General features: G+C 43.3%; 1 protein-coding gene across 1 annotated transcript in view; it reads left to right on the top strand.

Moving 5' to 3' along the window:
• The window catches only part of IQCH (IQ motif containing H), a 188,010-nt gene that overhangs the window by 132,535 nt on the left and 40,846 nt on the right, over positions 1 to 14,629 (top strand). The window contains exons 17-18 of the mRNA XM_033108542.1: positions 7,297 to 7,417; positions 11,346 to 11,632. Coding sequence (XP_032964433.1) covers positions 7,297 to 7,417; positions 11,346 to 11,632 — 408 coding nt within the window. The remainder of the gene's footprint in view (positions 1 to 7,296; positions 7,418 to 11,345; positions 11,633 to 14,629) is intronic.

The following is a 14,629-nucleotide window of genomic DNA, read 5'->3' as shown; positions in this document are numbered from 1 at the left end:
TGGAGTTGTTTTGGAAATAATCTCCTTTGCTGAAAATCACAAAGCAGGCGTGGGTATTTATTTGGACCCAATTTAGAATGAGTTTTACTCTCCTTTGCCAGCGACTGCGCCATTTGCTTCTGGTCATCTGTCCTCAGTGCCCCTGGGGAAAAGAGGGAGAAGCCTGGGACTTTCATGTAATTGTGCCAGATCACACAAAATTCCTCACTTTTGGAATTCACTGATTTATTGCACTGGTTTTTTAATGAGCATAGTCCATGGAAAGAAAACAATCATAAATACATAATGCTATTACTTTGCCTTAAGTACGTACATACATCTGTACATGTGGGAATATCAAGGAAGGTACAGCTCTTCACTCTGATTAAGAAAAGTAAATGTTTGCCCATTCCTTTTGTATAAAGTCAAAATACAATTTCTCCTGACGGTCCCTCATTTCATTCCACAGATTCACCCTTCTCCCCTACCACTTGAATGAAAAATCAGTCCAAAGGGCACATGTGTTTTCTTTTGTTTTTAATTTTTAATTAAAGAGGTTTTTCAGCATATGCAATTTTTTTCAATCAGTAATATTTCTCTAACTGGAAAGAAACTGATTACCAATAATAATTATAGCTACTTCCACTTATGGTTGATTTTTAAATCACATGGTTTCTTTTTTAAAATATCGTGTCATTTTTAAAACAGGCATATGTATTTACTTGATGTCACGCATATTTAATTTCCTTTAAACCCATTTTCCAACATTAAATATATTTTTAAAAAATCTGCCACTTGCTGCTGTAATTACTTTTTAATATCATTCCCAAAACATCAACGTATTCTTCTTTTTTTAAACCACCCTGGATTATTTATTTTTAATTGTTCCTTTAGCAGATGTTGAAGTAATTCTGGGTGTAATGTAAACAACTCTTTTAAAGAGAACGATCACAGACTGCCACATGCTCCATGAACCAAGGACAGTGTTTGTCAGGCTTTATGATGGCAGTTTGGGTCGCGGAAAAAAATTTTCTGCTTTTCTGTATGTGCAGAGTTCAATTACGAATTTCAAGAAATGCTTAATCTTTATCTATCGAAACCCCAGCATGCAGCATGACTGGCTGAGCCTAGAAAGAAAACCATGGCCCCCTATGGGGAGGGGAAAAAGGAAACAGCAGTTTAAGTGCTGGGAAGTTGAACAGAAATGAACCTTTGTAGAGTTTCTGGTTGGGGCGAAGCGGTTGTGCTGAGCTTTGGAATGGCGGCGCGACATCTGTGCCTCAGTTGGACAAAACGCTTCTCAAGTGAAATCAACTTGCGAGGCCTGCACGTTGGTGCAAGGTGGAGGCCTAGATAATGAGGGACAGACTCCTCAAGAAGCAGCGAGTGGATAATGCTACATAAGTATGGAATTATATACCGCATTTTCACCATTCTGTTTAATGAGAGCCGCCACCGCAGCGAATCACTTGCCACACAGTCGAAATGGGCCATTAGCTATCAAGGGAAAATTGTCTTTGCCGCTTTCAGCAGATGGAGCAAATATTTTACAAAGCAATTTTACATACCAAAAACATTTGTGTGCCTTAGTAATGTTGGCTGTTTTACATTATGTTACCTTCTACAGCAGCATAATTTTCCATCTCATCGAAGGCAAAGTTGGCATTTTTGATTTTTAAATTCTCAATTAACAATTAAACATGGAGTATTAAAGCAGTCCTTAAACTTTAAGTAGGTGTGGGAAGTAGTTTATGACATGCTGAAGACATTTTCATTTTTTTTCTTCCTCCTCTCAGCATATTTTTGCACTCTAAAGAGGGACTATTTCTAATGATCTAATGGAAAGGAATGAGTGAAATGTCACTACTGGTTGCAGAACGAGAGTAACCACTGCATAGAGTGATCAGAGCATTTGCTGGCTTCTAATGTCCATCATGGATTGTGGGTACATGGTTTGGCCCACCCACTTGTATCAGTTTAAAATGTTTAAGCTTCAAGTAACTGGCAAACCCAATTCAAAGTAGCTTTAAAAATAAAGAGAATTTATTATCTTAGCTAACTGAAAGTCCAAAGATTGGTCTAGCTTCAGACAAGGCTTAATCCAGTGGCTAAACATCACCCAGGACCCATTTGTCCCCTGTACCACGCATATGATCTGCTCCATCCTAAGGCTGGCTGTCCTCAGGGTTAGAAGATGGCCGCCAGTAGTTCCTGGAGCTTGTCCTTGGTCAAGGCAATAGGAAGAGAGAACATATCACCTGGTAGAGTTCTCAGAAGAACATGAAGCTTCTTTCTCAGAAGGCCCCAGCAAGTGCTGCCTAACCTCTGATTGACCTACTTGGGTCACACGTCTATCCTGAACCAATGGCTGTGGTCAGGGTGTGGCTTTGCTAAGCAGTGACCCACCCTTGGAGCTGAGGGCGAGTCCCTCCCAATTAACTTGCTTAGCTAAGAATGGAGTAGTAGCAGCTCCTGAAAGGAAATTTGGGACATCATTACCCTGAAAGAGGGACAAAGATGCTGGGAAGCCAACAACAGATGTCCGTTGTACCATTTTTTTCATAACTGTGATGGCACAGACTCAGCCTCCCGGTGTACATGATCTAATCTGACCCAGAGGGTCAGTCATGCCTGCGGATGGTAGTTACAGCTCCCACTGCAACATGGCATCGTGGTGGCCACCGGGTTCGAATCCCAGTTTTGCTACTTCATGCTTGTGTGACATGAAACGGGGATGATAGTGACTACCTCAGAGTGATTTTTGAGATAATAAATATAAATCCCCTCCTCAAACAGGCCCACCACTTGGGAAGCTTTCGATAAGTGAGAGCTATTATTTTACCTGAAAAATGACTATAGTTGTAAAAATAGTCCATGCACAGCAAAGTAACCTTTCTAAACAGCCTCGAATTTGGAATCCCTCCCTTCTCTCCCTCTCTGTGCCACCAGCCAATTAAACTCTGCGCACCTTTCATGGTCGCCCACACTTTGCCCTCTGAAAGAGGCAGCAGAAGTGAAAGAGAGGGCTCACCCAGGGTCCGAAGGCAGCCAGAGAGTTCCTGTGGCCTCACTGTGAGTGTAGAAGCCCTGGTCCCTCTTCTGTTACATGCGACATTTGCTTGGATAGTCCATATGGCCCCTTTCAACCCTGACAGTCTTGCTTAGTTTTCCAGGTCACTGTCTTGTCCTTATGGCCTTATGCCACCCTCCGTTCCTCCATTTAAGGATATCAGAAACCTCTACAAAGCAGAAGGTAGGTAGGTCCCTTGGTTTCTCTTTTTGAACACCACCAAACAATGCCTGATGTGGGAGATTTGAGATGATTAGCCAAGACGTTATTTTACTGAATTCGGACAAAATGAGTTTTGGTGGGACTGATATTTAGAGCATTCGAATTTATATTCCTTCTTACTCCTCTCCCATCTTCCTGAATACACACACACCACACAGAATTTACTTCAGAAAGTTAACTCTCTGGAGTTTGAAGTAGCTTTAGTCATTGAGGGCAGTATTAAATTGGATATGCTAGCAGCTTCCCCTGAGATATCCTGAATTTCCTTCAGTGAAATATCTCTTCCTTCAAATTTACACTTTCGTGATAGAAAAAGAGAGCGAGCTGAGCGGCGAGGTCCATGCTGGATAGACAGGATCTCTCGGCTGCATCGGTCAGGCTGATGGAGGCCCTGTGCCTTCTGTAGACGCCCTGGAACACTCCAAGGTCATGACTCTTGTCACACTCGCAGGGGCAAATGTGGGTACTGGACAAAGGGTGGCAAGGCTGTGCTGTGGCGTAGACGGGGCTGAAGTTCCTCCCGAGGGGAAGGGCTCCAGAGCCACCAGCCCCACGAAGGCCAGCTGCTCGTGCAAGGCCAGAGCCAGTACAATCACGAGGGAACGAAAATCTGGAATTCTGATTTTTTCAAAAAGTAAAGATTACTTTTCTAACGTTTGCTTATCATCCACAAGGTCCACACTTTCCTTCTCACAGCCCCAGAGTCATTAGGACTCAATGACCTGCCCCGAGAGGACCATTGGCTCTCTGAAACATTAACTTAGCAGTCCAGCACCTCAATGTGACTCACGGCAAAGAAACTTTCTAAGGACTCATTCCTAAGTTTGTAAGATAGAGGAGATGTGCCCCAGTGGGCTTCTAACAGATTACACACACACACACCCACACACACACCAATTTGAGGGGAGGGTGAAAAAGCGGAGAAGAAAGCAAACTTTCTTCTGGTTCCCCCAACTCCATTGTTTTGTCTTCACTCACGTGTTAAAAATCACCCAATAACAGTGTCTCACTCAGTAAGTGATCTGACACAAGCCTCTGTACTCTAGCTGCCTGTGCTTCCCATGTGTAAGGCAGGGGACATAACTCTGTGCTGGCTGACCTCATAGTGTTGCCATAAGGACAGAATGAGATAATGAATGTGAGCCTGCTGTGACAAGAGAAAGTATTTTACAAACGCTGTCCTGATACTTCACATGAATTCAGGGATTTGTCTGGCATGGGTGTGTGTGTGTGTGTGTCTGCGTATGTGTGTCTGTGTGTGTGTACGCAAGTTTATTCTGAACAGAATGAGCCAGAATAGCTACCGATCTTCCCTTTCATCATCTGCCCTTAAAGTTGCAGTAATTACGCTTGTGCTGTGCACAGAACAGGAACTCCCCCCAAAACCGGGAACTCGCACCTGACCTCAGCAGGCCCTTTGTGTTGTTCCTAAGGAAGAGGGGGTTCTCAGTTTGTCATACCACTGCTGTGGGTTGGGGTGAGGCTGGGAGCTGGAGAGGAGAGAAGCGGGGCTACATTAGGAACCACAGGCCAGGCCACAGATGCGCCTTGAGGAGGAGTCTCAACTTGATCCTCAAGTTGATGGAGATCTAGTTTCAAGATTTAGGTGGCAAGGCTTTCACCTACTCCTTTACTGTCTCCTCGCCGCCTCCCTTTCCCAGAAAACATAAACACTTGCCCCCGACAGTTCAGTTACTTAAAAGGCCTGGCGTTCTGTAATATTTTTTCCAAATTTTTTTTATTGTGGTAAAAAACCTCTTCACCATTTCTAAGTGTATAGTTTGGTGGTACTGAATAGGTTCATAATGTTGTGCAACCGTCCCCGCCATCCATCTCCGTAACTCTTTTCATCTTGTAAAACTGAAACTCTACCCACTAAGCACTAACTCCCATTCTCTCTCCCTCCAGCCCCGACAACCACCATTTTACTGTCTGGCTCTATGATTCTGATACTCCAAGTACCTGCAATGTTTTATATATGGATGAAGGAATGACTAAATGAATGAATGACTGATTTGTCTTTGATGTCTTGATGTGAATGGCCACAGGGCATTCACTGGGTAGATGGCTCAATACCTTTCAAGAGCAGGGTAGAAGGTAGAACAAAAAGGACGTCTCCACTGTCCTGGGAGAGGGGCTGGCCTGCAAGGTTTCTTTCCTTGTCACTTGGTTTTCCCAAGCCCAGTGGGAACCCACAGCCATACTTTCTCAGCCCGGCTTTGGGGCACTTCATGAATCACAGACAATTGGTCTTCAATTATAGAATGAATGGTTTTAACTGAAACAAAGGTAGCACAGAAAGAAAGATGGGTGTGGAGGTTAGTGCTCAAAGAGGGGGTCCAGATTGTTGGTATTGCGTGTCTTGTCTGCTTCTTTATGCTTTAGATTCAGGGCTTTGGGGAGATGAGGGAATGTACAGTGAAGAGCAGAGAAAACGTGTACTTTGTGCAGGATATGAGAGGGGAGAGTCCCACTGCTTTGACAGCGATTTCTGTGCCTCCACCTCCCACGGCAGAGGCTGGCTGCGTGAGTCGGCATCCCCAACCCTGGATAACAACCTCCCCACACCGTGCAGAGTCTCCCTGAATGAGTGTGTGCCAGGACACTCTCCCTTTCTCTTGACATTTTTGTTCTGTATGTCCAGCATTTACTAAGCTAACTAATGAGACTCTCCCACCAGGATTTCCTGGATATTTCAGAAATCATTCAGATTATTTCGACCCACCTAGAGTGTATATGCATATACTCTCAGATGTTTGTTGTCTACTGTAGATTTTCAGGGGACACTAGACCCAGAATGAACCAGATGTTCCAAGGAGCTGGGGCGGGGGGTGCGGGGGGGAGGAGGACGATAACTTTGTAATGGCAGGCAACTTGGAAATAAATGCGTTTACAGATTATTTCTAAGATTCCTTCTAGCCCCACTTGCCAAAGCTGATTCTTTTTTGATTCCTCCAAATTACTGAGTGTTCACTAATAGATTTGGAGGTTCCCAGCAGCCCAAAGCAAGCCTGAGTCCTTCTTGCCAGAGTCCCATATTTTAAAATGAATACTGCCTGTCAAATGGTTTTGTATCTACGACCCTGCCCTACTTTAGACAGAAATACAATCTGAAGAGGTGTTTGAAAATTTTTACATAGTCTTTTCTATTTGAAAATTTTTAGATAGTCTAAGACTATCCAAAAGGAAAATAGTGTCCTGGAAAACCAAGTCTTTTTATATCAAAAAGTCAGGCTTCTTATTCATTAGAAGGTTCCCTGCTGTTTTCATTTTGACAGGACGCTCTGTAGTTTGAGGTTGCTTTATGATAATGTGGGGCCAGCCTCACCGGTAGTCAGATGAGGCTGTAACCTAGTGGGGAGCTGTGGCCTTGGGGGACTGAGGACGGCCCCTCCCCACCTCATACTTCTAACCTGCCCCCACCTCAAACCCCACCTTTACAGTGTCAGCCTGAAGGTTAAGGCTTTGATCCCAAGGCTGTAGGATGTGGAGGCACCCCCACCAAGGGAAAAGAGCACAGCTTTAAAAGATGTAGGTGCCAAAGAAAGACCGTACCCACTCTGTAATTTCTCCTAGGGTCAGCACGGATAGGATCATAGAATAAAAAACTTTCAGGTCCGAAGGATCTTAGGAAAAAGGTCCGTTAACTCCACATTTTACATCAAGGGAAACTGAGGCCCTGAGTTGGGGGGCACGTTGCCCAAGGATGCTCAGCTGGTCAGACTGCTGCGGGTCTGAAGCCGGAGTTAACCTGATGCTCAGGCAGAAGGCTGCCTTCGGAGAAGACAGGCACAGGGAGCCGCAGTATTCAGGGGGCCAAATCACTTGGAAAGATGAAAATGAAAGTGGCTGGGAAAATAAAGAAATTTTCAAAATGGCTTTCTGACTCTGGATAAACAGTAACCACATTTTTTTTTTTTTTTTTTTTTTTTTGCCTGTTGGAGGCCTGGTTTTTAATCACTCCACAAGCAGTTTCCATTTCTGTAGTAAAATTGCTTGTGGTTCTATTTAATTTGTTTCTGCAGGAGCCAGCTTTGCTGAAGATCTCCGAGGAGCTGGCGGGCATTTTAGCACAGCACGCTCAGCCAGTCAATGAGAGACGCTTCCCGACGTGGAGGAAATTCCTCCACACATTTCTCAGTCAAGGTAAATAAGACTGTAAAGTTTCTGGTGAGCGTTCCGTCTCCACAACCTTGAATTCTAGTTTTGGGTCGACCTGGGGCCAACTTAAACACTTTACGTCTCTTCTGTTGGTGTAGAAACGTGCTCCTACAAGGGGACTCTTTTTCTCTTTTAAACTGTTCCTAAGTATCTATCCTGCTCTTAGCCCCATAAGTAAATAGGAACCGTGCACACCAAGCATGGCGTGCATAACTCAAGATTCCGGCCTGTTGTGTGCACCACAAAGGTGAGCTTAGGAATCAGGTGACCTGGATCTCGGTCTCATCCACGTTGATGAGCAAGGCTCTTCAACCCTCAGAGGCCCAGTTTCTTCACTCACCTACTTCACAGGGTTGTTGGGACGATTCAGCGAGAAACACGGAAAGGAAAGTTTCTACCACGGAGCCCGATAGAGCATTCATAGATGCTAGTTTCCTCTTCCGTTTCCTAGGAGAACAGAAATGGTCTCGCCTCCAGATCTGAAGGTAGCATTTCTAACTAAGAATCCTCTGCAGTCCTGGAACAAAGGCAGCCTCCATTCCTTTCATCCTCCTCCTCCTAACTCATCCTCCTTCTCTAAGGACATTAGGAGGTTCCCTTCGAATGAGGGACTGAAGAGAGTGACTGACGTGTATCCCCAGGGACACCCAGGCCATGCCCCTCCCTCTCTAGGAGGTTACAGAGTAAGGCAGATGTTCTTATATGCTTATCCACATGAACGATAGCAGAAGGCTAGTATTACAGACAACAGAAGATACCTTTCCACTCTATTCACCACTATCAGCTGATAATATTATATTAACATTAATATATAACAATATCATAATCATGTTATATGCTAACAACAGCAGCAGCAACAACACAAGGATGATAATAGCAGTGATGATACATAATATGCACCAACAGTGCTATTGTGTGCCTGCACTCTTCTTAGTATACGTAGTAATTCATTTATTTGATCCTCCTAAGAATCTTAGGAGGGTGGGTACCATTATTATCACCCTTGTTTTATAAAGGGGGAAACTAAGGTACAAAAGGTTAACCAACTCACCCCAAATCACTCTGTTGCTACGTAGCAGAGCCAATAAAGGGCTATGCCTGTGTTGCTCTAGGAGTCTTGGCCAGAGCCAGTGGGTATATTTGTGAAGGAACACAGGCTCAGTGGATGAGAGAGCATCAGGAAGGACAGAGTTGTTGGTTACTGGAATACACTGTTTGTTAGAATACATAGCGAACACTCTGTTAATTAACTACTCAAGTAAGAGGTTGGATGGCCAGCCAGCTAACAAGAACGCCGAAAAGGGGTCTTCATAGGAGGCGGAGGTCATGCTGTGTGATCCCCAATATTCTCTCTGATCTGTTTTTGTGATGCTACAAATTTCCACATGTACTCACTGACATAAAACTAAAACTAAGAGTCAACCCCAAGCATAACCAGAAGAAAATAAGGTACCTACAACAACAACAAAAATGGTCAAGAATAAGAGATTCTTTTTAAGTTAGGAGGGGAAGACGAGGAAGCTCTCCAAGTCCATCCAGGACAGGATGTTAGGAAGTTTCCAGATCTTCCAAGTTCAGCCTGCAAATCTTCCTCTAATCTATGCATTTTCATGTGAGCTTTGTAGATTAGAAAGGGTTTTCCCAGCCACTGTCTTCCTTGAGCTGTAAAACCACAAGTTTAGGTTTTGCCTTGACATCCTGTTCATCTCTCCCTTCCTTCTTTCCTTCCTTCTTTCCTCCCTCCCTCCCTCCCTCCCTCCCTCTCTTCCTTCCTTTCTTTTCCTCCTTCCTTCCTTCCTCTCTCCCTTCCTTCCTTTTTTCCTCTTCCTCTTCCTCTTCCCCTTCCCCTTCTCCCTCTCCCTCTCCCCCTCTCCCTCCTCCTCCCCCTCCCCCCCTCCCCCTATCTCTCTCTCTCTCTCTCTCTCTCTCTCTCTCTCTCTCTCTCTCTCTCTCTTGCTCACGTTGTAAACACAGTGCCTGTTTATGGGAGGCAGAACTAGCTTTTTTGAGCCAATTTATAGGTGAAGAAACAGGCGCAAAACTAGGAAGTGACTCAGGCAAAATCACACAACAAATACATGGTGAATGAGAACAGAGCTGGATTCTACAATTTTAGCACATCTCAAAAATCCAGTTCTACTAGGTGTTTTCTAAGTCATGTGTTTTTATACCTCTGCCCAGCTCTGAGCCTAGTACATACATCAGGCCAACGTAAATGTTCACTGACTAAACAAGTCCCTCCCCCAAGGTTTCCTGACTCTAAGGTCACCTTCTCCTGCCATCTTCCACCATTGTCCCTTTCATTTCATATCTGCTCTTTCAGTATGCTTATGGTCACAGAATGTGCTACAGAGGGGATTTCTGCATTGCCATGGTCTTATATCAAAGGCAATACAGTTTTTAAAAAGAAGAATTAATTCCTTTGAAGGGAAAATAATTAACAGCAAAAAGACATGGTTATAGTGCTGAGAAAACAATACAAATAAGCTACTTTGAAGTAAAAATAGTCTTGTAAGTATAAAGGACAATGTGTTTCCACTATCTATGGAAATGTAGGTGACAGCTAAAGCCACAAAGTTATCTATCTCAATCAGAGAGACACAATAGGTTTCTTTGTGGGTTTTGTTGTTGTTTTGCTGCATTTACCTTGTTAAATCCCCAACAACTGGTATTTCAGTACAGCACACACAAGTCGGCCTCATCTAAGAAAAGCACGTCTCAAACCAACCAAAAAGACAAATCAGTTTTCCTTCTGCAGCTCTGCTTTCTTTAGGGCCAGCTCCAACCACCTTTACAGACACTTAAGGCAAGTACCTTTTGTATAAAGCAACAGATGGCTGCATTTGAGACCTTCTAAAATATCAGGATTTAACCCTATATGCCATTCAAAGCCTGCGGGCAGAGGCCACCTCCCAGCAAATTTGTGAAATTAGCAGGCCAAGTTTCTCTTAATACTGTCAGGCTCCGGAGTCTGCCATGTCTAGGGGACACATAGCTGTTCTTACTTTGAAAGTATATCATCTAATTCTTTACAAGTAACATTAAAAATTTTTTTTTCGATACAAGGGGTATATACAGTAAGATCTATGTTAGGCCTGAAAACAGAAAATCAGGGCCATGTAACTTTTTGTGGACAACCACCACTGAGCTAGCCCACAAATAACCTAGGGCTAGTATTGTTGCTGTGATTTGGCATCAAATTTGCCTGTACGCTTTTTGTTATTCAGAGAAAAAAGGTAAAATGTGATATATTGTAAAGCTTTCATTATCAGCAAGGAGGAAGGAAGCACACCTGTTCCTTAAGGAAGGCAGCACCTCCTGGCTCTGTATTTTAAAGAATGTTTTACAACTGGCTTTCTCTAGGAGTCCTTTGGCTGACATAATATAATGGTCAGTGTTCTCTTATGCCTGGTAAAAGCCCTAACCTGTCAATATTTCGAAAGGCAGTGGAACAGAACATAAAGGGCACTGGTCAGTAGGGTGTGAACTGTGGACTATGAGCAGTTAATTCCCCCCGAGGGATTTGTCTATAGGCCTTATGTGCGTCATTTACGTAACGAACGGGCATAGATGTAATGATCTTTATAGTGTCTTCCTAATTATGATCAGAATCAAAACTGCCATCCATTGAGTCCCACTGTATGCCACAAGCATTGGGCTAAACACTGAAAATACTGTATCTCAAAGACTCACAACAATCTGCTGAGGTTGGCTTTATTATGCCCATTGTACAGATGAGGAAAAGGAAGTTCAGAGAATTGAAGTTACTTGCCCAAACTCTCACAAGACATGGTAAATGCAGGATCTGAGACCCAGTCCATCTGTCATAGCCCAGCATCTGTCCTCCTGCTCTAAAGTGGGGCATAGTCCATGTGGACGAATCCTTTCACCTACTCCCTGCTTTTCCCCCCAGGAGGTGTGGCCGAAGCATACCCACCTGCAGAAAGCGTCACCAATCTGACGGTGGACATGCTGATAGAGCCCAACGGAGAAGTCAGGGTGCTGTCAATGGGAGACCAGTTTCATGCGGAAGGCCCCTTCATCTCCTCTGGTACCACCATGCCTCAGACCTCAGTGGATCCCCAAGTTCTCAGTTCTTTGTGTCTCCGAATTGGAAACGCTTGTAAAATGAGAAATGTGGTTGGTTACTTTTCTATAGACCTGGTGACTTTCATTGATCCAAGCACCATGGAACAACAGGTAAGTGGACTTGATACCACGTGAAATACTAAAATATGTAGACTCCATATTGTCCACACCCATGCGACAGGGCATATAAGGGAGCTTCTAAGACCCACTGCTCGTCAGATAAGCTGAATCGGTAAGCTCAGCATTTACGTGGTCCGTGCCCATCCGTGTGAGAGCAGGCTGTATGTCTGGAAGTACAAGACCAGGGCCTTCTCATTCAGGTGCCGTCGGAGTTTAAATGATCATAGCGCATCCCATAGAGCTCTGCTGACTGGGCCTCAGTTCTCTGCCTGTGTCTTATTGTGCGATTATTTTATGCCTTCCAGGGATTGAACCTTTCTAGAACCTGTTCTTAAACAGAAGGTCAATCACTAGAAATGAGTTCAGAGTCCTTGTTTCTGTTCCTTTTCTTAGTTCAACCAGCAACTTAGGCTGTCAATATTTCCTTCTAAAAACTGTGCCGGGAAATATTTCATAAATATAAAAAGGTCTAAATAATAATGAACATCACGAGTCCCTACCCAGCTTAAAATAAAGTGCCAGTACCATCTCCAGTCCTTTGTACCCCTTGCCAAGCCTCCTCTCATGGTCCTTCTTCCTCCCAGCAGTAGCCACTGTCTTACATTTGGAACTTTGATTCCTTTCCATATTATGCTTTTACTGCACATGGGGACACCCATGAATAACATATCGTTTCATCAACTTTGTGTAGCTCATAACCTCCTCTATGTTATTATTCTACAGCATGCTTTTATTCACTATTACGTCTGTGAGATCCTTCATGTGCACATGCGTGGCTCTGATGTATAATATTCTAAATTATAACGTTTAAATTCCCTACTAGTACTTCACAGGACTTGTTTTTTTAAATGTTCAGTTCCTCCTCTGTGAGTGTTGGGTGACCACACCTCTGTCTGAAGGATGAATTGGCTTCCTGCCCTCCCTCTCCAGATATCCTCTGGACATCCAACACTAAACATACTCTAGCTGTTTTATATTAATTATTCTCTTTTACGATTCTCCATTTCAGTCAGATGATGGTTTCAAAGTAAGAGTTTACATTGTGGGCAGTTTTCAGCTTGTTTGATAATCATTTTTCATTTGCCTTCCTGGGCCTGCCATTGGTTTTACATTCTTTTTCTCAGGCCCGCAGATTAAGAGAGAAAAGGACAAACTGAAGGGCGTTCAGAAATAATCTACCCTGGGTGGAGGGAGGATGGAAACAGTGCCCTCTGGTGGAAGAGCTGGGTGGCAGGGAAGCAGGAGGAGGAAAAGATGCCCTCGCCAAACGCCTGTCATGAGAAAGAAGGATTAAAGCTGCAATCCTTTAGGCGGTAGGGAGGATGGAACTATGGGGAGAGTTGACTTGTGGTTTTTACTTGTTTGTGCTTGGTATAGGGAGATTTGCACATGGCAGTGGGAGGGAACTTCTCCAAACACAGAGCTGGTCCTGTCCCTGGCCTTACCACCTTTCCAGGGTTCTGGGATAGAGGTTCCACCCTTCACCTGACTAGTACCATGTGTCTTGCCAGCCTTTTCTCACTCTAACTCCTCCTCTTTTTCTCTCTTTTCCAACCACACTGGCCTCTCTCTGTCTCCCTTATTCATCATAGTATCTCCGGCCACAGGGCCCTTACATGTGCTGCCCCTCTGCCTGAAGTGCTCATCCTCTTCTTCTTTATCTAGTTAATTCCCTTCCCATCCATTACATTTCAGCACAAGCCCCATTTTCTTAAGAAAGCCTTCCCTGATAAAGTCAAATTCACCTGTTTTAGGTTCTCATATCATGTACCTCTACTCCATATCACTTAACTTAATTACAATTTAAACTTATTTACATGATTATCTGATTAGAGCTGTCTCCCCCTGTAGAGTATAAGTTCTCTGAGGATCTGTACTATGCCTCTCTTTGCTCCCCACTCAATTCTCAGCACTATCTCTGCACAAGTAGGTGTTCAGTAAATATTTGTTGAAAGAATGAATGAATAAACAACAGATGCTGAGTCGTGATGCCAAGGCTTTTAGAGAAGGAGCTCAGACATCAGTTGACTGATGGGATAAATAAATATTAAGCCATTGTTCTCTGATTTTATCATAATATGATTTCTTATCCCTTCCTGTTAATACTTGAGTATATGGCCATTTGTGTTACAATTTTCAATAGGACATTGGAGGAAGTTCTCAGTGAACACACCAAAGGGTGTTTCTACGTTGGCAAGAGAAGTATGTTAGCTCTTTGGGGGGGGTGTGGTGTGTGTGTGTGTGTGTGTGTGTGTGTGTTGCAAAATCACTGGCATATTCTCTAGCCATTTTGCAAGTAACATCACTTCAGAAAGCACCTTAAGTTTGTTTTTCTAATTGGCATGTGTGTGGTGCCAGTGAAGAGACTGGCATATATATTATCAACCTCTGATTTTTGCCAGTCTAACAAAGAAAGAAATGTTAACTTGTTTACCTCAGTATTTCTTTATTATTGATAATAAATATCTTTTCATATGTTTGTTGGCAATTTATATATCTTGTCTTAATTGTCTCCTCATATCTTTTGCCCTTTTAATTGGACTACGATACAAATGCTGATTTGTAGAAGCTCTTTGTATATAAGGAACCCTTATCCTCTGACTATTATACATGTTGCAAATAGCTTCTCCCAGATAGTCATTTGTGGCTTTTCTCTTTTTTTCAGCTATGTTTCTCCATCATAAAATCATTGATTTTTACTTTGTAATTTATTAGTAATGTTTTGTGGAAAGGTGCTCCAAGAGTACTCTAATATCTTACTTCTCGTCAAATTTCAATCCACAAAACTTAGTATCCATTGCCAACTTTCTCCTGAGTCAGCCACCACAACGATAGTGGTGATTTTCTATTTCCATCATTCTTTCTACATTTACTCATTGGCAATCTACTGCAAGGAAGAGTTTTTCCTTCTCCATCTTTCATTTATGTATGTATGCATGGATGTATGTGTATGTGCATGGATGTATGCATGTGTGTATGCGTGTATGT

The sequence above is a fragment of the Rhinolophus ferrumequinum genome, chromosome 6 (assembly GCF_004115265.2).
Source record: "Rhinolophus ferrumequinum isolate MPI-CBG mRhiFer1 chromosome 6, mRhiFer1_v1.p, whole genome shotgun sequence".
NCBI classification, from domain to species: Eukaryota; Metazoa; Chordata; class Mammalia; order Chiroptera; family Rhinolophidae; genus Rhinolophus; species Rhinolophus ferrumequinum.
This window is presented reverse-complemented; position numbering and strand designations above follow the sequence as displayed.